The sequence below is a fragment of the Bos taurus genome, chromosome 17, assembly GCF_002263795.3.
Source record: "Bos taurus isolate L1 Dominette 01449 registration number 42190680 breed Hereford chromosome 17, ARS-UCD2.0, whole genome shotgun sequence".
NCBI classification, from domain to species: Eukaryota; Metazoa; Chordata; class Mammalia; order Artiodactyla; family Bovidae; genus Bos; species Bos taurus.
The window spans coordinates 29,954,753-29,981,546 of NC_037344.1; the positions used below are offsets into that span (position 1 = coordinate 29,954,753).

A 26,794-nucleotide genomic window follows, 5' to 3' on the forward strand; every position below is an offset into this window, starting at 1 on the left:
TTTAAGTCCAAATCTTGTAACTTGAAGAAAACAAGCTGGTATTAAATATGTAACTCATGAAAACAAAATGACCCTATGACATTTAATTGTAAAATAAGTAATACCAGAATACAAAGGTCATTTGAGAAAGTCTCTGCTTCAACCTCTGCAGCAACCAGCCCACAAAGCCTCACTATTCAAGACCTGGCAACCGCCACAGCTCCTAACCAACTTAATTAGCTGCGTTTTAAAGCACTTGTTAGTAGCATGTATTTGCAGCAGCTTCCACTCTGTTCAGTAAGAATAAAAAGCCTCTCCTAATGACAGTGTTGATACAGGGCTGTCAACAGACCGAAACCTGTTCATTAGAGAAACATCGACACACTTTCCCATGGAAAGAAAGGCGAGGATGACAAAAGGCCTCAGCACTATCCTACTCCAAGACAACCTTGAAAGATGCAGGGTGCTACCAGCTCAGAAATGTGCTGTGTGTTTTATTTAATACATAGTTAAATTTCTCATTTGTTCTAAAGATGCAAGGGGCTAGTAATATGTGCAAGAAATTAGAATTATCACCTCTAGGTCTCCATGTATTCTTCAGAGCACAGCAAATTATAAAAATATGTGTAAGTAAATTCCTTCCTTTCTGGTTCAGTTATTGGCTAAATTCTGACATATGAAAAAGCAACACAAGGAAATATACACTTTGAATAAAAATGGACTTGTCATTGACAGTATAGACTGCAAGGATTTCAAAACGAAAGAAATATAAATTAGGTATAAACTTCTAATTTTTTTTTAAATTATTATTTAATTATTTATTTTTTGGCAGCATCTTGCAACACGTGGGATCTTAGTTCCTCAACCAGGGATGGAACCTGCACCCCTGCAGTAGAAGTTCAGAGTTTTAACCAGGGAAGTCCCGGTAAAAACTTTTTTGATTTCACTTCTGCTTAAAGCATTATGGTACACTAGGTGCTGTGAGACCCTTGTGCTGTAAAACAACCAGATTCATGGCCAAAACATACTTGTTGAACTGCTCAATATAAAAGAACTAGAGAAGTCTCCAATGATATCCTCTCCATAGCCTTCCTTCGGGCCTAGGCTGGGAGTGGTAAGTAGAGGCCAGAAGGACAGAGGCAGGTTGTCTTGAGGGCTGATACATACAATGTCTTTGGTCAGGACACTGAGCTTTGGGCCAATAGCTAGGTAGGTGAGTTGAGCCTAGGACCATCATGTTAAACCCAAACCTTTGGGTGAGGCTGAAGTGCCCTAGGTCAGTGACAGAAGCAGAAGAAGCAAATTCTCCTTGCAGGAAGGTATTCCCCATTTAGAACCAAAGGACGCCCAAAGATAAAAATCAAGCAGCAAGTTTAGTCAGTGATATCCTAGAACATAACAAGGTAAGCCACCACAAGTCAGAGTCCCCATCAGGAGAAGAGATCTGTATGAGATGCTTAGAGAAAGTAAAGAATCACTAAGACAAGCAAGCAACAAGTGATTATCAGGAATAGTCCAGCAGATTTGCATGTAAATTAGTTAAAAACTTTTCAGGAGTTTCTCAAAATAAAAATGGGACTGTTTAAACAAACAAATACCACGGAGAGGTTAAAAAGCAGTTTGGACACAGCAGAAGCAAGAAACTGAACACAGAAAATACAACAGTTCTTGAAAAGGAATAATGGAGAGTCATTAATTAATATCAACTGTGCAAGTCAGAAGACAAAGAAATACTGTCTTCAAACAGATTAGAGAAAAAAATTTTCTGTTTAGTTGGCATGACCAATGCCATGTGTTGACTTCATCTTCTTAGCGACACAAGAAGACTTATAAAGGAAGTATTACAGGAAGGATTACAAAGCTACCTCTCAAGAAGGGTGAAAAAGGCAGCATCAGATAAATAACAACAAAAAGAATTCAGTGAAAGAGAAATGCCTAAAGTATAAGTTTTAGGAAGAAGAAAAATAATCAAATAAGGTGAGATAAGAATAGTGAATTAAAAAAAGGTAAACATACATGCAAATTTAAAGATGATTCATCTGTATGAAATATGACGCATAAAATATGAACTTTATGATATATAATTTATACATTCTATAATATATAAAATACAATAATAAATAGTACCCCAGTGATGGCACCCCACTCCAGTACTCTTGCCTGGAAAACCCCATGGATGGAGGAGCCTGATAGGCTGCAGTCCATGGGGTCGCAAAGAGTCGGACACGACTGAGCGACTTCACTTTCACTTTTCACTTTCATGCATTGGAGAAGGAAATGGCAACCCACTCCAGTGTTCTTGCCTGGAGAATCCCAGGACAGGGGAGCCTGTTGGGCTGCCGTCTCTGGGGTCGCACAGAGTCGGACACGACTGAAGCGACTTAGCAGCAGCAGCAGTATCAGTAGTATAATTATGCTCAATTTGTAGAATTTTAAAAAATGATGGCACTTAACTACTGATGATAATAGCATGTATGTGAAGAGGGGAAAATCTGAGTTAAGGTGTACTAAGGGCTTTGAATTATTTTGAAAAAGAGTTAAGGTAGTGTTTAACTTTAGAATCTATTAAGACAAATATCATGAGAAAATATTTAGAGTAATCACAAGAAAACAGAAATAAGAACATACAGCAAGAATAATAATGATACAAGCAACCAAGTATAGGTTAAAAAATATCATGGAAAAAGCAGTTCAAATAGACATTTTAAAAGAAGATAAGGAGAAACAAATTCAAATATTTTAGTAATCTCTATAAATGGGCTCACTGAGCTTGTCAATGTGAAGACTGCTGTGTGGAAGAGAGATACCAGAAACACAAGACACAGAATGGCTGAGGAAACTTACCATGCATTTGGAAGTCTACAAAAACGTCCTTGTCCTTACTTTTTCCCTTTGCACTTTTGAAAAGACACTCACCTCTTCCTTTGATGTTTCCGAGTCAAGCTGTAGCGTGAGGTACATAACGATGTGAGGAGTGTTTAGAATATTCTGCTGGATACCTTCTACCTCTTCTCCCCACAGAAGTTTGACTAGATCACTTGTGTTCAACTGTGCCTTTTTCTGTCTTGGTTGAGTTGTTTCCTTTTTCATAGCATATGCATTTTCGAATGTCAGTTTCACCTTTAAAAAATTAAAATGTATTGATTTTATAACAAGGGAAAATCAGCAGTGGTTTTCACAAAGAAGACTCTGTACATGCACATTCACTCCAGTATGCATAAAAAAATCACTGTAGAGTATGGGCTCCTTGACGGCAGGAATTGTGTATTCTATTTTTATTTGTATCTCCAGCTCCTAGGACAATGGCTGGTACATATTATTACAAACATTTATTGAGTAAGAACATATAAATCTCTGTACCTAAGTTCATTAATTTAAACATAGTCATTGTATTTTAGGGACTTCCCAGATGGTGCTAGTGGTAAAAAACCTGCTTGCCAATGGAGGAGGATAAAAGACGTGGGTTAGATCCCTGGGTCAGGAAGATACCCTTGAGGAGGAAATGGCAAACCACTCCAGTGTTCTTACCTGGAGAATCCCATGGACAGAGGAGCCTGATGGACTACAGTCCATGGGGTCACAAAGAGTGGGACTGAGCGACTAACACACACACATTGTATTCGAAATATTGACAACAAATACAAGATATGCCACGGGAAAACAAAAGTTAGTATAAGCTGACAGTGTAATAAAGAGTAACACTACATTACAAATACTAATAGCACTGACTCATCTGTGGAAACTGGCAGGAAGAGATTCAGGATTAAAAGCAACCTCATACAACCAAAATTAGCTCTCCTTTCAAATGGTGATATTCAAATATTCTTCTCTTAGATATTCTTTGTGGTCCTTTAAAATAAAGGCTAACAAGAACAAAACCTTATCAACATGCTGGATCTTGAACTGTGGCCCTAAGAAGATTATCTATCTTATAAAGATAGTTTAATTTCATGGCTTGATATCAAATAAGATTGGTAAGATTCCAGAATGTGGCCATTTTCCAGTCGTTGAAAGGTAGCTTCCACTTCTCAATTACCTTTCCTTGAAAAAGGAGATATGTGTCTAAATGCCAGCTGGCCAAAGACAACTTGCTTATCTTGAAGAAGCACCAGTGTATCTTGACTAAAAGAAGTCATCACTAAATATAGTTAATTTTGTGTAGCAAGGACATCATCACAAGCTACATAGGCACAAAATATTCTTAATGTTTAAAATCTTATCAGAATACAGATAAGTCAGGACATTCTAATCATAACAATCTATATAATTTTAAATTTAGACATTAAAGTGCAATGACTTTTTAAAATTAAATTTTAAAAATAAAAAAATAAATTCATGCTTGACCAAGAATACAGAAGTCTGGATGATATATGTATATTAAATCATCACACTGTACAATCTAAACAGATACAATTTTTATTTGTCAATCAAACCTCAATAAACTGGGGGTAAAAGAAATCTCTTCAATATTTAAAAGCAGATAAAATTGTTTATATGCAGTAAGTTGTATTTTGAGAGGAAACATTTAAAAATTACTATCAAGGCAGTAATTATCCCTATTTTTAATAACTTATTAAAAGAGGTACTGTTTTCAAGGCCAACTTTAAATATATGATAAATACTAATATATCACTGTAATTTTAAAAAATGAGTCTTAAATATATATATTCTCATAAAAATATAAGCATATTATTTTAAAAAATTCATAATCCCATCAGCCTATCTATTGTTAGTATTATACTGTGAAATAAATCTACCCGATGAATAAAACTTTCCAAAAGAAAAACTATCTAGATATCTTTCTTTTTTGGTTGGCAAAGAGTGACTATGGTTGCATTCAATTTTGCTTATCTGTAGCTGTCTGATATTTCAGGGGCGCTGAGTTATCTTTGTCTACCTAAGGTGGTTCAGACAGTAAAGCGTCTGCCTGCAATGCGGGAGAAGGAAATGGAAATCCACTCCAGTATTCTTGCCTGGAAATTTCCATAGACAGAGGAACCTGGCAGGCTACAGTCCATGGGGTCTCAGAGAGTCAGACACGACTGAGTGACTAACACACACACACACCTACAGTGAATTTAGTTAAATAAACATCCTTTCTAAAATAAGTTTCAGATTTATTTTACTAACAAGCAGAAAAGGGACATAAGGTCTAAATTCATCAATATGCATATATTCAGAGTTAAGATGAACCAAGTCATGGCTAGACAGTAGGAAGGGAGAAGTTCCTCATGAAATTTTTCTGAGGCCAAATGTTCATGTTATAAAACATTTAATATTCCAAATGGAAAAGATCAACCCTTACTAACTGCAATGTGTTCTATAAACTTGATGCTGAAAAATGTGCCCTTGGTATTAGAACACTGTATCTAGAAAGGCTAGGGACTTCCCTGGTAGTCTAGTGGTTAAGACTCCATGCTTCCACTGCAGGGGGTATGCAGGTTCAATCCCCGGCTGGGGAATTAAGATCTGCATGCTGTATGGCCAAAAAAACCCAAAGGTAGTAGAACACTAGTATAACTGGGCAGTGGGGGAGGTGTTGGAATATTAAGTAAGCTAAACAAAAATATAAACAAGTTAGAGATCCTATATAGGAACACTCAAGAGTTATCTGAAAAATTAATATAAGGATAAGAAGGATGAGGTGAAGAAAAGCTGAAGAGACACTGTTTCAGAAATGACCTTAGAAAGATGGGAAAAAGAATATTTGGTGTGGTTTTGATCCAAACAAGCGATATGGAACCAATACATGGCCTGAAAGACTTATGTTCTGAGGGTGGCATCTGTTCTACGTAATGCTCAATATATGTATATATAAATAAAAATATAAAAATAAGCATAAATATTGGAGAAGAAAATGGCAACCCACTCCAGTATTCTTGCCTGGATAATTCAATGGACTTAGGAGTCTGGAGGGCTACAGTCCATGGGCTTGCAAAGAGTCAGACACGACTGAGCAACTGAGCATGCAGAAGCATAAATATATTAAATCCTTGAATGAGGACCTGATGAAGCAAAAATGGCTTGTTACTTAGGGTGTTCTTTTATCTGAGAATAAGGATTTAGGAATGTCCAAAAGAAAATATATGGTAGTCTTTGGTGGTGTTCCTTGGAAATGTGAGAAATCTTTAGAATTTGGGGAAATCTCTAGTGCAGACTTTGTACCCTTAGAGAGGGTAGCTGTGAAGACTGTCCCCAGCACTGGGCTCTAGGGTGGAGATGGTCATATGAGTGAAATGGAGGGTGAGAAATCTGACTGTAGCAAGCAGGGGATGAGTGACAACCTCAGGGAGCAGGCGTCACAGAGGCGGGCTGGGTCTGATGGAGCGTCTCTCTGTGAGAGGTGCTCAGAGAAAGAAATGGACTTGTGAACAGGAGGGGCATCTTCTCCAGCTCAGATTCTCAGGGGTGGAGAGGTCAAAAGATAGGGTATGACCAAAGGAAATTAGCTGGTAGATTTATAAAAATTTACCAATTCTACTTTAGACAGCTACAACAACCTAAAATTTAAGACTGGTATGTTATGCTGGTGAAGAGACACACACTTGAAAACAAGTTTTCTCCTCACTATGAGAAAAACTCAAAGAAGACACACACCACAGAACCACCCGTTAACATTCTTTAAGGAACTACTTTAGCCACTATTCTTCTGATGCAAGTAAAGCCGGCTCCATAATGCAAAGATAATTACACTTTAGCAAGATATTTTGAAAAGCATACATGCTAAGTAGCCATAAATGTCAGGGAATCTGGTTGCTTTGATAAAACCATAAAAGGGTGAGACAGATAACCAAATTAAAAGTTAAGCACTATTTTTTAAAAGGGGTTGACATACGTAAATATTAAGGATATCATATGTTTTATAGGAAAAAAAAACTTTTATTGAGTAACATCTAATATAAGATAGTTTATATCAACCTTCTTATAGAAAAGTTTTGTCTTGAGTTTATATGAAACTTCTCATTTTAAAAAGGGTTTTCTTCGGTTGAGTTTATGTGAAGCTTCCTAAAGAAAAGGTATTCTATTGTTCCTCCACGGACATTAAACTGTGACCAGTTTCATCATCTCCTGTCTCTCTCAAAAGGTTTTCTTATTTGTGCAATTTACCAAGCCTTTCTTTCCTCTTCCCTTCCCTCCACCCCCCGACACCTTCAGGGGATGCTGTACCTTATTCTCAAGTCCAAGGACATGCACTCTATAACTCACCACTTCCAAAACCTTGCTGCTTTAATTATCCTCTCCTTTCCACATCGTATAACAAGCAATGTTGCTTTGGCCTCTGCCAAACAAACCAGCCAACGCTCCCTTCCCCATTAGCTGCCTGCCATGCCAGCCTCTCCACACGCGGGACTGCACAGCCAGACTCCAGGCTCACTTCTGCCTCATCGTCCGCGTGTCTCTCACAACGTCTTCGCTGCTCTCCATGTGTCTGATCCTTTCTCCTTTGTCTGGCAGATGCTCTGAATAGTCCTTAGTCAAAAGTCTGAAGGAATTGAGTCCACTTGGCTCAGCAAATTCTCTCTGATCCTCCTCTTTTGGACAATATCACGGGACTACTCAAGAGAAAAACTGGAAGGCACCGTGGACTCCATTATCTCCTGCAGAGCGTACTGTCCTCTTTACTTCCCGCATACTTTACCTCTCACCTACTTCACCTCTCACCTGCTTCTTCTCCTCCGTATCCACAGCCAAGGCCTTTGCCCAGACCATAACCCCCTCTCTTCTGGACTATCATAAAGCTGAGCACCTGGTTTCCCAATCTCCAGTCCCATCCAGAGGGATATATTCCTAAATGCAAATCTGATCACATCAGCCATCTTCTTTAAAATACTGACATTGACTAGTTACTTTCTGGGTTCTGAGAGAAAAAACATTTACAAATACTTTAAAAAAAATGTGTCTGTCTACTTCCTAATCTTTCCACAATATATATGAGCACCACTTTTGTGTAACAAGGAAATAATAAAAGTCAAAATATTCTACTCAAGTATCATCTCCTTTAAGAAGCCTTTTTTCCTCTCATAGGCCTAAGAAGTAATGTTCTACAGGCTGGTCTTCCAGAAAAGGGGTTGGATTCCTCCAAAGTTTCAGGAAAACCAGCAATGGCCCGGTACTTACGCAATCAGTCCTGGTCAACTGCAATGCTGCTGCTGCTGCTGCTGCTAAGTCACTTCAGTCGTGTCCAACTCTGTGCAACCCCATAGACGGCCTCCCACCAGGCTCCCCCGTCCCTGGGATTCTCCAGGCAAGAACACTGGAGTAGGTTGCCATTTCCTTCTCCAATGCATGGAAGTGAAAACTGCAATGTTTGGACCCAAATTCCCTGACGAAGCCAGGGGGTGGGGGGATGGTGTTCTACCTGCATGATCACTTGCTGGTTGAATGAATGAGTACACAGAGATGTGGCAACAGATCAAGATCACACAAATCAGTCATTAGAAGAGTACTGGCACCTTCGTTCTTGTCATTTTGAATTTCTGAAACATTTTTTTTAAACCTACAACTTTTTATTTAAAAAAATTTAAACCTACAGAAAGTTGCAAGAAGTGTACGATGATCACCCATACATTCCCCTCACTCTGCTGCTGCTAAGTCAGGTCAGTCGTGTCCGACTCTGTGCAACCCCATAGATGGCAGCCCACCAGGCTCCCCCGTCCCTGGGATTCTCCAGGCAAGAACACTGGAGTGGGTTGCCATTTCCTTCTCCGGTACATGAAAGTGAAAAGTGAAAGTGAAGTCGCTCAGTCATGTCTGACTCAGCGACCCCATGGACTGCAGCCTACCAGGCTCCTCCATCCATGGGATTTTCCAGGCAAGAGTACTGCAGTGGGCTGCCATTGCCTTCTCCGTCCCCTCACTCAGTTACAGCCATTTTTTTCTTAACACATTTTGCCACACTTGCTTCCTCCCTCCTTTCTCCCCTGTCTTACCCACCTCTTCTTATATCCTCACCTTCTTTCTATTAAAAAAAATAATTTTGCCTGAACTACTTGAGAACTACTTGCAGCTACTTTAATACTTCACTGCTAAGTACCTTAGTACGTATCTCCTAAGGCTACACGACCAAAAATAATTATGACATTTAGGGATATGACACACAATACTCTTCTCTAACAAAGATCATATTCAAATTTCCCCAAATGTCCCAATAAAGCTATTCCCAATTGCATTAGAGGATCAAAAAAGGAAGAGTTGCTGCATTTAGTTGTATGTTAGCTTAGTCTATCTTAATCTAAAACAATTCTCTAGCCTTTTTTTCTTTCATGACATTAACATTTTTGAAGAATCAAAGGTAGCTGTTTTGCAGAATGTCAAAACCTAGCTTTAAGAGAAATGATTTGGTCTCCCTGTGCTTCACCTAGTGTCCAGGCTTTGCTGTTGGACTTCATGCTGGTATTCTGAATCTATTTATAGCAGAACTTATTTAAAATTCAAATACAGAACTGTAGAGGTGGAAGAGGGCTCAGAGATTTATTCTCACAAATGCCCTCTGATTATAGATGAGGAAAGTGAAACCCAGAAGACTTTTGAAAATTGCTCAGAGCGAGGTTTAAATAGAGATCTGCCCTCCTTCTCCTCAGTGACCTTTCTGCCACATTACATTCTCTCCCGGGGCATCTTCTGCTGGATGATGAGAAGCATTTCAGGCTATTTTTATACCCTGAGTATAAGCTTAACATGCTACTGTTGGTTATTTCCAAAATTAAAATAAAGTCTCCTAAGGTATTCTTTGGGCTTCCTTGGTGGCTCAGCTGGTAAAGAATCCGCCTACAGTGTGGGAGACCTGGGTTCGATCCCTGGGTTGGGAAGATATCCTGGAGGAGGACATAGCAACCCATTCCAGTATTTTTGCCTTGGAGAATCCCTGGAGAAGGACTGAGGAGCCTGGAGATTCCCTGGAGAAGGGAAAGGCTACCCACTCCGGTATTCTGGCCTGGAGAATTCCATGGACTATCCACAGCATTACAAAGAGTTGTACACGACTGAGTGACTTTCACTTTCACTTTTCAAGGTATCTTTATAAATCAGCATTCCTCTTCTCTTACTGCCTGAATCACCGTTTTAAATGCCATAGGTACAAACTAGGTAGAACAGCTTTTTCTGAGACAAGTCCACTGCAGTTAGGTGTGGCAAGAACAAGGGCATACAGACACAAAGACGCACCAGGCTGTGCGTGCAATCAGAGCATCATGCTGTGGAGTCAGTTTTGGCTCCAGTTCTTTGAGTTATTAATTCTGTAATCCTGGACAAATCATTAATTCTCTCCTAGAGTCTTTTTCTCTCATGTGTAAAACAGGAGATTAATACAGACTGTTATGGAGGAACAAATGAAATTATCAAAGGGAATGCTCTTAGCAAAGCACCAACATACTTCCTGGCACCCTACAAACTCTAGTTCCCTTCCCAATTCTCAGGCTGTATACGGGCAAAATCCCCTTGAAGTTACAATAGGCAGGCAAGGCCGTGCTGGAGTTCAACATACTCTCTCAATATGACCATTCTGACCCACAACAGTGTTTCTTCCATCTTTGCTGTTTCCTCATTTTGTTTTTTAATTTTTAATTCTATTTATTTATTGACCATACTGGATATTCAAAAAATAAGGAACACTTCCTGAACTTGCATGTCATCCTTGTGCAGGGGCCATACTAATCTTCTCTGTATCATTCCAATTTTAGTATATGCACAGCTGAAGTGAGGACTGCTGTTTCCTCATTTTGGGACAAGATATAAGAATTGGCACTTAAGACTAATGTTGTAACAATATATATAAATATATCTATAAACGCATGTTTAAACACAGAACATTTAATGCAGTTGTAATGGCAAACTGGGCAGCAGCAGATATACAACTCCTATTTCATGCTTAACAAGGACGTGGAAACGGTGGGTGAAATTGGTCCAAAATATTTAAATCATTTCTTTCTCTTCCTTTTTCTGCCAACTGTGCATCGCCAAATTTGCAAATGCTGTGTATTAATTAACTGTAAGAATAATGTGACTCCACTGGAAACATAACTTTTTGTGAAGGCAGAACAGATGTGGCTGAACTCTGGCAGTACTGTCGGGACACCTGCAAGTGACACAGGCAAGAAAGGAGGAGCCCTCATTCGGGGCTCACATGCAGCCACTTTACTTGGATGACGCTGTGTCAGGCTTTAAGATCCTGTGATTTTTCATTACTGACCGGTAAGTAGCTCCTGTCTGAGCCCAGTGAGGTGCTCTGGTACCCCTGGCCCACCCTTGTTCCTCTCCGCATCTAGCAACTAAAGGGGATACCAGCACACTCTGCTCCAGCACTATGTCTGGTGTGCTTAGTCACTCAGTTGTGTCCGATTCTTTGTGACCCCGTGGACTGTAGTCCTCCAGGATCCTCTGTCCATGGGATTCTCCAGGCAAGAATACTGGAGTGGGTTACTATTTCCTTCTCCATGCCTGGTGTCTGCCAGATTCTTTTTTTCATTTCAAACAGCATCATCTGTCTAACCACTCCTAGGCATGGCTGGTCACTGGCTATCACAGACATTCCAGCACTTTCATTTTGCATTTCCAAAGACAGCTTAGTTTACAGAGCATCTGTGTGCGTGTGTGTATGTGTATGTTCAAAGTATGTGTGCACACGCATGTATGTGTATTTTGAGAAGGAAGTGAATACAACAAAATTTTACTTCTTAGAAAACAAGAAACTTTGTAATGAGTCCTGTTACCTCACAGTCTCAATCACATGCAGGTATGATTCTGATTTATTAGGCATTCTGTTCTTCATTCCCATAAATCTAAAAACTGCTTCCTTCTTTTACTGCCTGATGGATACGCTAACCTTTCTAAAGCATATCATCCTTCCTACCCCTCTAAAGAGAGAAAGCCAATTCCCCATGCTAACAAGAGTAGAACATTCTTGAATAGGAGGTACGGCATCTTAAAAATACATCTAATGACCTAAAAATGTCATCTATAATACAAAATGTCAATGCTTAGAGTATCAAAATAACATATTATGGAAAAAATTTATTTTTACCTTACAAGGAATGAAAAATAATTCATTATGTGGCTAAACAAAAGCTTAGGAGTAAGGCTAAACTAGATAACGTAAAAATCAAGAAAAGAGTATAGTGTTTAAACAAAACTAAACCACATTTTTAAAAACTTTATAGAAATTATGATTTTAATAAGTCAGAATAGAAAATTCCATGACTGGTTAAAAATGACTTCTCGAGAAACTGGATTTTCATCAATATGTATGGTACTTACAATGGCAAGTTGGTTATTATGTATGTTTTTAGTATTGTTCTTACAGATATTTCTCTTTCCTTTTAGAACTATTTCCAAAAGCTAAAAATGTTGAGAGCTAAAAATTTTAAAGTATTCTAGTGTATAACTCACCCATTATACATGACTCTTCTCAGAATTTTATAAAAAGAAAATAGCACAAGACACACCTATTTCATCACAAAACACAGAAAAAGAACGCCCACCTGCATAGGTCCAGGAATGCAAGACAGAACTCTCTCTATGTTCTCAGAGGTCACCTCTACGTCGTTCACAGCAACGAGGACATCACCTGAAAACATGACCACAATGAAAGACAGTTGTGCGAGTATCCAAAACTGAAAAAGATCTGGAGTTGGAACATTAAAAAGTATCTAATCTGACCTTCCAAGTGCAGTACAAAATGTGGTGCAGACATTCAGGGACTTGCTCAAGATTATAAAACTCTTTAGTGGCAGAGCTAATCTGCCACCCCACTCTTAAACTATAATGCAGCACAACACTGCACCATAACTAAATATAACTTATGAATGTTTAAAGAGATGAATATTCTTATTTTTTTCTACAATTGGGAGAATTATATCAATCCAAGGGACAAATGGAAAATTTGTAGCATTAAGCAAGTATTACACTTAACAAAATTGAATCTAAACACTTAGACCCACACAGTAAAAAAATTCAGCTGAAATTTTAATTAAATCCATGTGGTACATCCAAACTCAAAATGCTGGGTATTCACTGTTATTACTGATCTTTGTCTACACACAGCATTTTGTTTCAAAAGCCCCCAACCACAATAAAATCTACAGCATGTTTCAGTTAAAATATCCTTTTCCATGGCTTTCCCTTAAATGTGTATATTATCAAATCAAGTGGTTTTAATAAAATAAAGATCAGTGTTAAATTTGGAAATTTACTCCCAAAACATGAAGGTAATATCTAAACACCAGTGAACTGCAATACACATAACAAGGTTATTTTTTCTCATCATTCTTACTGATAGGATATACATTAAATAATTACAACCATTCATTAATTCATCCAACAAACACTTATTGTATGCCAGGCACTGTTGTAGGCACTGCAGATAGAGAATGAACAAAACAGACAAAAATCTCCATACATATGGAGCTTAATATTCTTTGGAGAAGACAAAACAAACAGGCATATAGATAAAACAGTGTTGTCAGACAACTCTCTATTGACCTTTCATGCTTTTCTGTATCTTACAAGCCAAGGAACTGAAAGTCTTTGTTCTGAATTATCTTTTCAAGATTGTACAGAGAACAGTTTTGGATGAAATAGTGTCTCCCTCCAGAGCAAAAGTACGGGATAATAAGGATAACTTCTCCCTCAGTGTCTTATTATTAATAATTGTTCTTTATAAAAGATTTAGGCTTCCTAAACTCAAGTTCCTTTCCTTTAAAGCAACCCACTACTGTGTGTAGGTGTCCCTTGCTCCTCTTCATGATGACCTTTGCGAATGAGGGCTGGGGAACAGGTGAAACTGACATTACTTTGCCCACTGCTGTTCTCCCTTCCTCTCTCTGCCTTCGTTCCTTGGTTTCCTTGATATGCTGTCATACGGGAAAGGGGCAAAGTGCAGAGTGAGCAGGAGTTTCTTAGGCCAGCCCTGTGAGAGCCTGCAATGACCTGCCTAGGTTTAGATGCTCAAGAAATGCCATTCAGTTGAGAATGGCATTGGGTTTGGCCACCAAGTCTGACATGATGGTTCACTATTATAGCACTTTGAGCAACCTCATAACTTTTCTTAAAAGTTGAGAATTTTGAGATGTACAGAAATATCAAATCACTATGCTATATAATAGGAACCAACACAGTGCTGTAGGTCATTTACACTTACAAAACAAATATTTTCTCCCATTCTGAAGGCTGTCTTTTCACCTTGCTTATGGTTTCCTTTCTTGTGCAGAAGCTTTTAAGTTTAATTAGGTCCCATTTGTTTATTTTTGCTTTTATTTCCAATATTCTGGGAGGTGGGTCATAGAGGATCCTGCTGTGATGTATGTCGGAGAGTGTTTTGCCTATGTTCTCCTCTAGGAGTTTTATAGTTTCTGGACTTATGTTTAGATCTTTAATCCATTTTGAGTTTATTTTTGTGTATGGTGTTAGAAAGTGCTCTAGTTTCATTCTTTTACAAGTGGTTGACCAGTTTTCCCAGCACCACTTGTTAAAGAGATTGTCTTTAATCCATTGTATATTCTTGCCTCCTTTGTCAAAGATAAGGTGTCCATATGTGCGTGTATTTATCTCTGGGCTTTCCATTTTGTTCCATTGATCTATATTTCTGTCTTTGTGCCAGTACCATACTGTCTTGATGACTGTGGCTTTGCAGTAGAGCCTGAAGTCAGGCAGGTTGAATGGGAGAAAATAATAGCAAATGAAACAACAGACAAACAACTAATCTCAAAAATATATAAGCAACTCCTACAGCTCAATTCCAGAAAAATAAATGACCCAATCAAAAAATGGGCCAAAGAACTAAATAGACATTTCTCCAAAGAAGACATACAGAGGGCTAACAAACACATGAAAAGATGCTCAACATCACTCATTATCAGAGAAATGCAAATCAAAACCACTATGAGGTACCATATCATGCCAGTCAGAATGGCTGCGATCCAAAAGTCTACAAGCAATAAATGCTGGAGAGGGTGTGGAGAAAAGGGAACTCTCTTACACTGTTGGTGGGAATGCAAACTAGTACAGCCACTATGGAGAACAGTGTGGAGATTCCTTAAAAGACTGGAAATAGAACTGCCTTATGATCCAGCAATCCCACTGCTGGGCATACACACTGAGGAAACCAGAAGGGAAAGAGACATGTGTACCCCAATGTTCATCGCAGCACTGTTTATAATAGCCAGGACATGGAAGCAACCTAGATGTCCATAAGCAGATGAATGGATAAGACAGCTGTGGTACATATACACAATGGAGTATTACTCAGCCATTACAAAGAATACATTTGAATCAGTTCTAATGAGGTGGATGAAACTGGAGCCTATTATACACAGTGAAGTAAGCCAGAAAGAAAAACACCAATACAGTATACTAACGCATATATATGGAATTTAGAAAGATGGTAACAATAACCCTGTATACGAGACAGCAAAAGGACACTGATGTATAGAACAGTCTTTTGGACTCTGTGCGAGACGGCAAGGGTGGGATGATTTGGGAGAATGGCATTGAAACATGTATATTATCATATGTGAAATGAATCGCCAGTCCAGGTTCCATGCACAATACTGGATATGCTTGGGGCTGGTGCACTGGGACGACCCAGAGGGATGGTATGGGGAGGGAGGAGGGAGGAGGGTTCAGGATGGGGAACACATGTATACCTGTGGCAGATTCATTTTGATATATGGCAAAACCAATACAATATTGTAAAGTTAAAAAATAAAATTAAAAAAAAAAAAGCATTGTACTAGGCAATAAATGGTTTAAACCAAACAAACAAACAAACAAACAAACTCATAGAAAAAGAAAATGGATTTGTGGTTACCAGAGGCAGGGAAGCCAGGAAGGGGAAAATTGGATGAGGTTGGTCAAAAGGTACAAATTTCCAGTTATAAGATAAATAAGTATTAGGAATGTAATTACGACATAAGTATAATTAATGCTCCAGTATGTTACATAACAAAGGTGTTTAGAAAGTAAATCCTAAGAGTTTTCATCACACACAAAAATTCTTTTTCTACTTCTTTAACTTTGTACCTATATGAAATGATACATACTCACTAAACATTACCACTTATTATGGTAATCATTTTATGATGTAAGTCAATTTATTATGCTGTACACCTTAAACTTCTATAGTGCTTTATGTCAGTTATATCTCAATCATACTGGAAGAAAAGAAAGAACTTGCAAACTAAATTTCCAACTTTAGTTCAACTTGGAAAAATAAAAAAGCAACATACTCCCCTAGTTATTTTTAAACAAGAGATTAAATAAGTATACTATATAACATTATTTATACCTATACTGATTTTTAAAAGGAAGAAAGGAATGGAAGGAGAAAGGGAGAGGAGGAGAGAAAGAAAGAAAATAATGAAAGAAAAAGAGGGAGAAGGAAGGAAGGAAGGGGGGGCAAGGGAAAGATGAAGGAATTTGAACACAATACAGGAGTACTGATGTAAAACAAAACCACTTCTGGATGATACCAACCATGAGTTCTACTGTCTGTAGATTATTCTGTCCTCAGGACACTTAAATAGTGAAACGATTTAAAACTTGTTCCTTTAAACTAAAACCACCTGATAATGTCACAAATGACTCCTTTCCTCCCCCCCACCCCACACCCTAATGAATACAGTTCTGTAGTTGAGTATTGTAGGAAGTGTAGTCTGAAAGCACCATGTCCAGCAAACCTCTAAAACTAGGAGACATGAATCATCACAAAAGACATGAAAATTAATCCTAGAACAACTGTAGTATGTACACAATATTTTAAAATGTTTAGTAGAAAACTGTCTCTTTCTATAAAGAGTTGTATCTCCTTTCCATTTCCCAGATATTTGTTTTCCTTGTGTTTTTCTGAGCACCTCCTATGAGGTGAGTCAGAGGTGGCAGGCTTCCTGGACATCACATCACTGCAGTGGGCAGCCTGTGCCCCAGGAAAGCTCTTTCTCAACAAGTGCATGGGAGTCATTAGTATGCATGGTGCCATCTCAAAGGCTGAAAGGAAATGAAATGCATGAATTGGTTTGAACTGTTAAATAAGCAATAGTCTGAGGATTATTGATGGGTAGAAATAAGAGGGAAAATCTACCAAGTTTATCAAGAGATACATTCAAGAATCAAATAAAACCTACAGAGAGAAGGTTAGTTTATCATAATGCTTAAGTCAATTCCTCAATGTAAAGTTTATTATTTCAGAACACCCATCAATTTCTCAACATCTACTTATATCAAATGACAAATGTGTACTGAAGCATACTAACTACATTAGGCATCAGGGACTATGGAAATATATATGCAAAAGTTAGTTTACAGTTCCACTAACATTATATGCAAAATGAATACACAATTTAAGAAATTACTTTTGAACAAAATTATTACACATAAATGTATGAAAAAGAAAGGACACACACGAAAATGCTGTCTTTGGGTGACTGGACTTTTTCTTTGCTTTGTTTTATTACATTTTCTAAATGATCTACAATAAGCATATATTATTACTACTGCAAAGAAAAAAATAATACTCATATCTTATAAAACAAAATAAAAAACACACACTGTGGTAGGCAGAATAGTCCTCCAAAAATGTCTACATCCTAATTTCTAAAATCTGTGAATATGTTACTTTACATAGCTAAGAGACTTTTCAGATGTAATTAAGAAACATGAGATTGGGAGATTAATCAAGTGAGTCCCATGTAATCAAAGGATCTTTAAAGGAATGAGGCAGGAAAGTCAGTCAGAGAAAGACTTCAAGATGCTACACTGCCAGGTTTGAAGGTGGAGTTAGGGACCACAAGGCTAGGAATGCTTGCCAAGGAAAGGAGTTCTCTAGAAGCTTGCCAAGGAAAGGAGTTCTCCCTTGGAGACTCCAGACTGAATGCAGCCCTTGTGGACACATGCATTGACTGTAGTGTAGGAAAACACATTTTAGACTTCTGATTTCCAAAACTGTAAGATGATAAATTTGTACTGTTTTGAACCACCAGGTCTGGTAATTTGTCACAGTAGCAATAGGAAATTAATATACCCACTGAACAATATAAAGCAACCTTGACTAAGCACCAAATGAGAGTCAGAGACCAAGAATGCTAAAGAACAGATGGATATACAAGGTACCTTTGGAGGTCACCGGCGAAAGAAAAAATCAGTCCTGTTAGAAGTGAGTATTGAATGTACAGGAGGACTGGAAAATACGTATGAGACGGGGGGTTGGGATCAGATTGTGAATTTAAATTGTTCATTTAAATTAAGCTGAATTTGACTTAAGAGGGGAAAGCATCTGCTTTTTTAAGCAGTTATGTACTGCCATTTTATTCATTAAAGTTAATGCATTTACTGACAAAATCTTAAGTTTTGAGAGAATAAAAACTACTATATTTTTTAACTTCAATATCAATCCCTCAACTATAATACTTAAGCACTAAACTAGAGAAAATTAAGGTCCCTCCCAACCTACCATTCTAGAGTTCCTTGACTAATGATAGCACAAATATTGTAACTACTAATATTGTACAGAATATTAAGTAATAATAACTTATTTATTAAGTAATATTAAGTAATAATAACTACTAATATTATGAAGTGAAGTGAAGTTGCTCAGTCGTGTCCGACTTTTTGTAACTGCATGGATTGTAGCCCACCAGGCTCCTCGGTCCATGAGATTTTCCAGGCATCAATACTGGAATGGGTTGCTGTTTCCTTCTCCAGGGGATCTTCCTGACCCAGGGATGGAACCTGGGTCTCCTGCATTGTAGGCAGACGCTTTACCATCTGAGCTATCAGGGAAGCCCATGTAAAATTTAATATGATATTAAAATATCATATTCTCAGAAGACGATGGATAAGAAAAATTGTGAGGTTTTCATTTCTCATTAAAACAGAAAATAATACTACAGAAATGTTGGGAAAAACCACTGATGACTATAAATTATTTATGGTACTATTTGTCGTTGTTCAGTCATTCAGTCGTGTCCAACTCTTTGCAACCCCATGGACTGTAGCCCACCAAGCTCCTTTGTCCATGCGATTCTCCAGGCAAGAATACTTGAGTGGGTGGCCATTCCTTTCTCCAAGGGATCGTCCCAACCCAGGGATTGAACCTGGGTCTCCTGCATTGGCAGATGGGTTCTTTACCAGCTGAGTCACCTATAGCCATGATTAATTTTGAAAATTATTTTTAGTCTTTACCTCTGTTTACACAAAGGAGTCATCAGGAATTATTTTTTCCTTTTAAATCTCTCAAGGAATAAGATTTTTTATGCTGGTTATATAGTTTTTAGAATTATAACTTTAATGGTCAAATAACAAATAATTTATAATTATTAAATTACAATTTAAATAACCATACTGTTGGCCTGACATTTTCATGTTTTTTGTTTTTTATTCTAACTAAAAAATGCTTCAACAAATGTTTTCATGCACATAGTTTTTCCTCTTTTTACATCAGGGGTCAGCAGACTTTTTCTGAAAAGGCTCAGATCAGTAAATACATTAGGCTCTGCAGGCCATATGGTCTTTGTTGCAACTCTTCAACTTTGACATTGTAGCTTTAAAGTAGCAATAAACAAATAAATGTAGCTGTGTTCCAATAAAATTTTATTTATGAACACTGATGTCTGCATTTCATAAAGTTTTCATATGTCATAAAATATCACTCTTTTGATTTGTTTTCTAACCATTGAAAAAGGTTAAAACCATTCTCAGTTTGCAGACTGCACAAAAATAGGTGGTGAGTTCATTGGAAAGACAGAATTTTAAGAGATTTTAGACTGGTGGGCCTGACTTGATCTGCTGGGATGGCTTGCAGGTGTGTCTTATAGATGACTTCTTGAGAACAAATGTTTCAAAATGGATTCACTGGATTAAACAGTACATTGTGGTAGCTTATTTCCCAATTATATTTTTGAAAGGATTAAATCATTTCTTTTTTGTTTCAAAGGGAAATCTTTTGACACTCCCCACCCACTCAAGTGAGCAACATGGTTAAGTGAAAGAGCTCTGTGAACAGAATTCACAACCCATAGATTCCAGCTTTATCACTGACTGGCTGTCTGTCTGCTCTTGGATAAGGAACATGACACCTCTGGTGCTCACCCACGGAGGGAAGTAACTGCACCAGACTCTCTCTACAAGGGCCTAAAATCTCTTAAAATTCTCTTTCCAATGAAGTCACTGCTTCAGTGTCTTTACTAGTGGATCAAGTACCATGGGTAAAAATATGGGGGATAAGTTATATGAGAGAAGAGAGACAAGTAAGTCGAGTTATTTTCATTAAACATATAGAAATGGGGACTTCCCTGGAGGTCCAGGGGTTGGGACTCTGTGCTTCCACTGCAGGGGAACTGGGTTTGATCCCTGGTCGGGGAACTAGGATCCCACAAGCCACACGGTACAGTCAAAAATAAACAAACAAATAAAAGTAATTTTACTTGGGGATTGTAAATATAGGAAAACAAAGAATATCAAAGTGTTACAACTATAATGGGAGAAGACAAAAATGTATACCAAATAACAGTCTACCAAAGATTAGATAGTAAAATCACACATTCAGTTCAGTTCAGCCGCTCAGTCATGTCTGACTCTTTGCGACCCCATGAATCACAGCACGCCAGGCCTCCCGGTCCATCACCAACTCACAGAGTTCACTCAAACTCATGTCCATTGAGTTGGTGATGCCATCCAGCCATCTCATCCTCTGTCATCCCCTTCTCCTCCTGCCCCCAATCCCTCCCAGGATCAGAGTCTTTTCCAATGGGTCAACTCCTCGTATGAGGTGGCCAAAGTATTGGAGTTTCAGCTTCAACATCAGTCCTTCCAATGAATACCCAGGACTGATTTCCTTTAGGATGGACTGGTTGGATCTCCTTGCAGTCCAAGGGACTCTAAAGAGTATTCTCCAACACCACAGTTCAAAAGCATCAATTCTTTGGCACTCAGCTTTCTTCACAGTCCAACTCTCACATCCATACGTGACATGTTCATAAAACCCAAAGCTATCTTTTCAAAAGAGAGCTTCAGATATTTTAATTGCAAACCCCCAATGTGTGTCAACAGTGGAATGGAAAAACAAATAGTATGCATTCATACAATGGATTACTACATAGTGACAACATCCACATGTCTCATAGACTATAAACTAAAGAAAACAAAAACAAGAGAATACACACCATATACTTCCATATACATGAAGCTAAAGAAGAGGTGAAATCAACTGTTGCTAGAAAACTTCTGACTTTTAGAAGATTATCTTTGGTGGGTGTACCAATAAGGAGGATGCACCATGGAGCATATGAGTACCCACCTGGGTTGTAGTTACAAAGGTATATAGATACGTTAAAATTCACTGAGTATTCATTTAAGATTTGGGCATGTTATAGAGTAACACCTCAATTTAAATGATTTTTAAAAGTAAATCAAAAAGCTCTTCCAAAATTTTTTTAAAATTTAAAAGCAAAACAGCACAAATATTATATAAAACAAATCTATTTAGTGACCACAGGGGAGCATATCAGAAGTTGATACAAAAAGAACTTGAAATAAAAACTTTGTTTATTCTTCATCAGAAATAGTCTTCAGGGTATGCAGGGTCTAGAATACCAATGTGTACTTCTTCTAACCCTATCCTTCCCAATCCTTAAAAGAACACCTAATTTTAAATGACCTGAATAATAATCTTGAAGAAAAAAAAAAAAACACAGATGATAGCCAGTTTCTAGGATGTAGATAAAAGGAGAACTTCTACTTGCTCTTGACCGAGATGGGGACCTGCTACAGGTGGTTCAGGAGCTATTATCTGTCAAACTTTAACAGAAATATAAAAATAAACATGCAAGCCCTTGACAGCCTGAACAGCAAAAATGGCACCAAGAAAGGGAGCAAAACCCCCAAGAAACCAGCAAAGAAGAGTGAGAATAGAACAGATTTCTGCTGTCGTGAAAAGAAAGAGGAGTCACCAGTCTCAGTGTGCTGCTCAAGGGACTTTAGCCAACGGTGGGTCACTCTCCAATGAGACAAGGGCAGGTCACCCGGAGCAAGCTGCACTGATCGGGACAAAGCTCTCATGATCCTCCTGCCTGTGGGGCGACTGCAGTGTGCACGTCACCGCGAGATAAACAAGTGAGGAATTACCACCACAGAAGCACCTTGTGCAATTGAGCAAGGTGCTTTGCATTTAGCAAACTCACCATGACATTACAATTGTCCACTGATGGGTATGAACACATACCCGACTTGGAACAGGACTTCTGATCTTGATAAATGAGGGCATCTGCCCAATGAAGCATTCAAGGACGAAGGCTCTTTCCTAGCAGTGATTTATATCTCTGGTGTAAGTTAGGTTATGAGGTAATATTCATTATTCAGAAGCTTAATACCTATGACTGCTCAGAGAATTTTAAAAAATAAATGCTGAAAAAAAATCATCCATTCTTTATTCCCAAATTATATAATTTTAAAACTACAGGGCTTAATCATAAAGTTCAAAACTTGAAAAAGCAGACAACAATCACCCATAAAGCCCCCACACTAATCCAACACCACAGCATTTTGCTGTATTTATATTAACTTCTAATTGTTTTTCCTGCATGTATTCTTTTTTTTTTAATTTTATTTTTTAACTTTACAATATTGTATTGGTTTTGCCATATATCGAAATGAATCTGCCACAGGTATACATGTGTTCCCCATCCTGAACCCTCCTCCCTCCTCCCTCCCCATACCATCCCTCTGGGTCATCCCAGTGCACCAGCCCCAAGCATCCAGTATCGTGCATGGAACCTGGACTGGCGACTCATTTCATATATGATATTATACATATTTCAATGCCATTCTCCCAAATCATCCCACCCTCTCCCTCTCCCAGAGTCCAAAAGACTGTTCTATACATCAGTGTCTCTTTTGCTGTCTCGTATACAGGGTTATTGTTACCATCTTTCTAAATTCATCGCAGCACTGTTTATAATAGCCAGGACATGGAAGCAACCTAGATGTCCATCAGCAGATGAATGGATAAGAAAGCTGTGGTACATATACATAATGGAGTATTACTCAGCCATTACAAAGAATACATTTGAATCAGTTCTAATGAGGTGGATGAAACTGGAGCCTATTATACAGAGTGAAGTAAGCCAGAAAGAAAAACACCAATACAGTATACTAACGCATATATATGGAATTTAGAAAGATGGTAACAATAACCCTGCATGTATTCTTTTTACATAGTTTATTCATTCAGTACATGTTTTTGAGGGCTTATTATGAGCCAAGCATTTTGCCCTGTGCCAAAGATGAAATAATCATTTTATTTCAACAAATTTCCTTGTCTACTTATTTGTAAGTTATAATCTTTCTTTCTAACTTTTTATTGCTATTTAGTACACATGCAGGAAAAGTGCATAAATTGTAGTACAATACATGCTACCTCACTCAAGTTAATAAAGTAGACTACTAGCATCTCGGGTACCTTTAAATTATTTTAACAATAAACAGTAGGCCCACCCTGGTAGTCTTCCTCTCTGGTTGATTCTCTTTCCTCCCATACAGAGGCACAAAGATCACACCCAGAGGTAACTGGCATTCCTAGGAGGGTCAGCAGACTGGAGTGATTATCAGGGGAAAAGAAATAAGGAACAGGAGGCTAACTGGTCATAATGACCTCTCTGTTAAGTTTCAAGAGAAATGGGTACAAAAATTTTAGAAATTTGTCTAAAACTCAGTCCAAATGGGTATTCCCAGCAAAGGCCCCAGGTGAATATAAAGAGAGGACATGAGCTGGGGTTTTCCAGCATGTGGGATCCTACAATTATGGTGGCAATCCTGCAACAACCAGGCAGGATTTCATAAGCAGGTATGCTGGCCTCCTTTCACAGAACTAAAAGAAAAAACCCTAGAGATATTGTGGCCCAATCCTGTAACTTTACACAGAAGGAAGGTGAGGACTTCAGAGAATGAAAGTATGCACTAGATCCTGTTCCAGGTGCCTGTTACTGCCTAAGTGATCACTAAAAACTCACTAGCTTCAAACAATACTGATCATTTTTGTAACTATATGTGAAGATGGATGCTTCCTAGACTTATTGTGGTGATCATTTCAGAGTATACACAAATATAAAATCATTATGCTGTATACCTGAAACTAATATGTCAATTATATCTCAGTTAAAAAAAAAAAAAGAAACAAACACCAACCACCATTTATTATCTCTCCCGGTACTGGGGTGGATGGGGTTCAGCTGAGGTTCTCACTAGGGCTTCTCATGTAGCTGCAGCCGGACAGTGGCTGGGGCTGGAGTTCCCTGGACAGACTCTTCACTCACATCTGGTGGCCATTGGGAAGGGTAGCTGGGGCCTCAGCTGGGGCCATCAGCCAGAATACTACTACTCAAGGCCTCTTCATGCCACCTGGGCGTCCTCACAGAACAGTGACAGGCAAGCACTTCCTCACAGAATGGTGACAGGCAAGCAGCATTGCCTGTTTACGATCCCACTTCTTAAGTCACACAGTACCAATTAAGCTGCTGGCGCAGGCCAACCAAGTTCAAGGCCAGGGAGGCGGGGCAGAGACACCCACTCAGACTATAACTCTCCATGGGAGGAGTATCAAAATACATTTTAAGGAGAGAAAATGGAGATCTTGTTGCAACCAGTTAGAACACACACTTTGCACAGATGCCCTTCCTGTAAGATTCCCCCTTGCAAATCCCCATCGTGGCATTTATCACACTGCAGGAAACTGCTTATTTTTGACCCACCTCTTCCACAACAGTTAAGTGAAAGTCACTCAATCGTGTCTGACTCTTTGCAACTCCGTGGACTATACAGTCCATGGAATTCTCCAAGCCAGAAGACTAGAGGGGGTAGCCTATCCCTTCTCCAGTGGATCTTCCCGACCCAGATATCAAACCGGGGTCTCTGAATTGCAGGCAAATTCTTTTCTAGCTGAGCCACAAGGGAAGCCCTTCACAACAGTATGAGCTACTTAAGAGAAGTAACTGGATCATTAGTATAACCTTTGTATTCCTGGCATTTAGCAGATGCTCAAAAAATTATCTGTTACATCAATGACAAACAAAAGTTGGACTTTTAAGTAAAAGATATTTTTAAAATATTTTAAATGGTTTCTAAAGAATCTAAAAAAACTCCTTTATCAAAAGCTCTCAGACTGAGTCAGCTTAAGACCATCAGCTTTGAGAATTGTTAATACCTGTAAGTTTCATTAACAACAGAGTCTCGTCTTTAACTAATTTATCTTAGGTAATAAAGTTGCTACTAATTCAAATATATCCAACAGCTTAAAATATATCAGCAACACAAAATGCTCATCTTAACACATATTCAGAATAACTCATAGGTTTATTATTTTCCCTTCAAAATTGGTAGGATATTTTATGACAAATGCCCATAAAAGGAAACTTATTTGTAACACCACTGTTGCTAAATGTGCCAAAGGAAATCATTTAAAAACCACTCCAAGAACTCAGTGTGCTTAAGTCCAAACATACAATTTTAAAGTATTTTTATTCTTAAATTACATATTTTTGTATCATGTTATTGGATATAGGTCATTCAAACCTAAATTATCACTGTACTGTCAATTTTCTTTTTCTTGTCAGCAAATAAAACAAAGATGCAATAAAATTTATAAAAACTCAAAAATTAGTTAAGTTGTTCCCTGGCTGAATAAGGTATGCATGCATATTCAGTGCATAAAGTGCTTGTCTAAAGAACACTGCTCATTGCAGTACACCATCCTTACAATTTCACTACTGTCCCAAATATCCCAAATGATATTGTCCAAGTATCATTGAGCAATCTTTAATTAGTTGAGACTCAGTATAATTTTGTTTTAATCCCTTTCCTCACAAGGCATCATCAACCATTAACCCTGCAAACAAGGACTGATGTTCACCAGCAGGACTTACCAATTAAAACCTGACCACTCTTCATTGCAGATCCTCCTGGCAGCAGGCCATGGACCACAAGCCTCTCTCCACCGCCCTGTTTTCCAGTTCTTCTCCAGCTCCACTTGGTCTGATGGATAATCCCAACAAGTACTTCCAGAAGCTTGAGCTGCTCTTTGGCTTTGGTGACCGTTAGCTTTTTGGGGTTTACGTAGATATTCACATCTTTGTGCCGCTGCTGGACAATAACTCCCATTTTCTGATTGGACTGATGCTTTAGAATGGATACTGGCCCGCTGGCATTACTATTTTTTTTATTATAGCGCTTGGGTAAAAGTTTTTTACTTTTTAAAATCTTGGTAAACCGCTTGAGTTTGGGTTCATACTTTTTTCCTTCTCTGTAATCATCTTCTTCGATAATAATCTCGTTTTCACTAAATCTGACATGGTTCACGGTAGGTGTTTCAGGAAGGAGGCTTTCCTCCTCATCCTCACTCAACTCCAAATAAAACAGCTCTCCATTTTTCTGCACACTGTCCAGCCATTCAGGCTCAAGGTCACTATGGAAAAGAAAAAAGACAGTCTGAATCGCAGCCAAACATAAGAAAAACAGTTATGCCTTTCCAGCATGGGGATGAGGGTAGGGGCTGGGGTGAAGGGGGATGGGAAGGGTGAAAGCTCCTTGATTATCTCAAAGTCTCCTTACTGTTTCTAATTTACTGTGAGCATCAGCATTATTTACTGTAGAATGCTGTTTGTAGAGCCTTGAAGAACTGAGGTTGGAGGAGACGGGATCAAAATGGCACAGTGATAGCAAAGAAAACAAGTGAAAAAAAGAGATGGCCCTCTTCTAGAATCTAAGGTTCTGTTTTGTTTTTTAAATTTAATTCCCTGTGTGGTTTTTGTTCACTTTAGACAATTTCACTGGACAATAA

The 26,794-nt window shown here is 38.3% G+C and overlaps 1 protein-coding gene and 1 non-coding gene across 5 annotated transcripts in view; both read right to left on the reverse strand.

Annotated features, from left to right (window-relative positions):
• Window positions 1–26,794, reverse strand: part of INTU (inturned planar cell polarity protein) — a 92,018-nt gene that overhangs the window by 43,803 nt on the left and 21,421 nt on the right. For all 4 annotated transcript variants that reach the window (XM_010813739.3, NM_001205855.1, XM_059876012.1 and 1 more), the window contains exons 2-4: window positions 25,881–26,419; window positions 12,456–12,541; window positions 2,896–3,099 (exon numbers count right to left, since the gene is read on the reverse strand). In XM_010813739.3, coding sequence (XP_010812041.1) covers window positions 2,896–3,099; window positions 12,456–12,541; window positions 25,881–26,419 — 829 coding nt within the window. The remainder of the gene's footprint in view (window positions 1–2,895; window positions 3,100–12,455; window positions 12,542–25,880; window positions 26,420–26,794) is intronic.
• Window positions 10,576–10,680, reverse strand: LOC112442120 (U6 spliceosomal RNA). Its single transcript, XR_003030127.1, has one exon. It is a non-coding gene; the product is annotated as a U6 spliceosomal RNA (small nuclear RNA).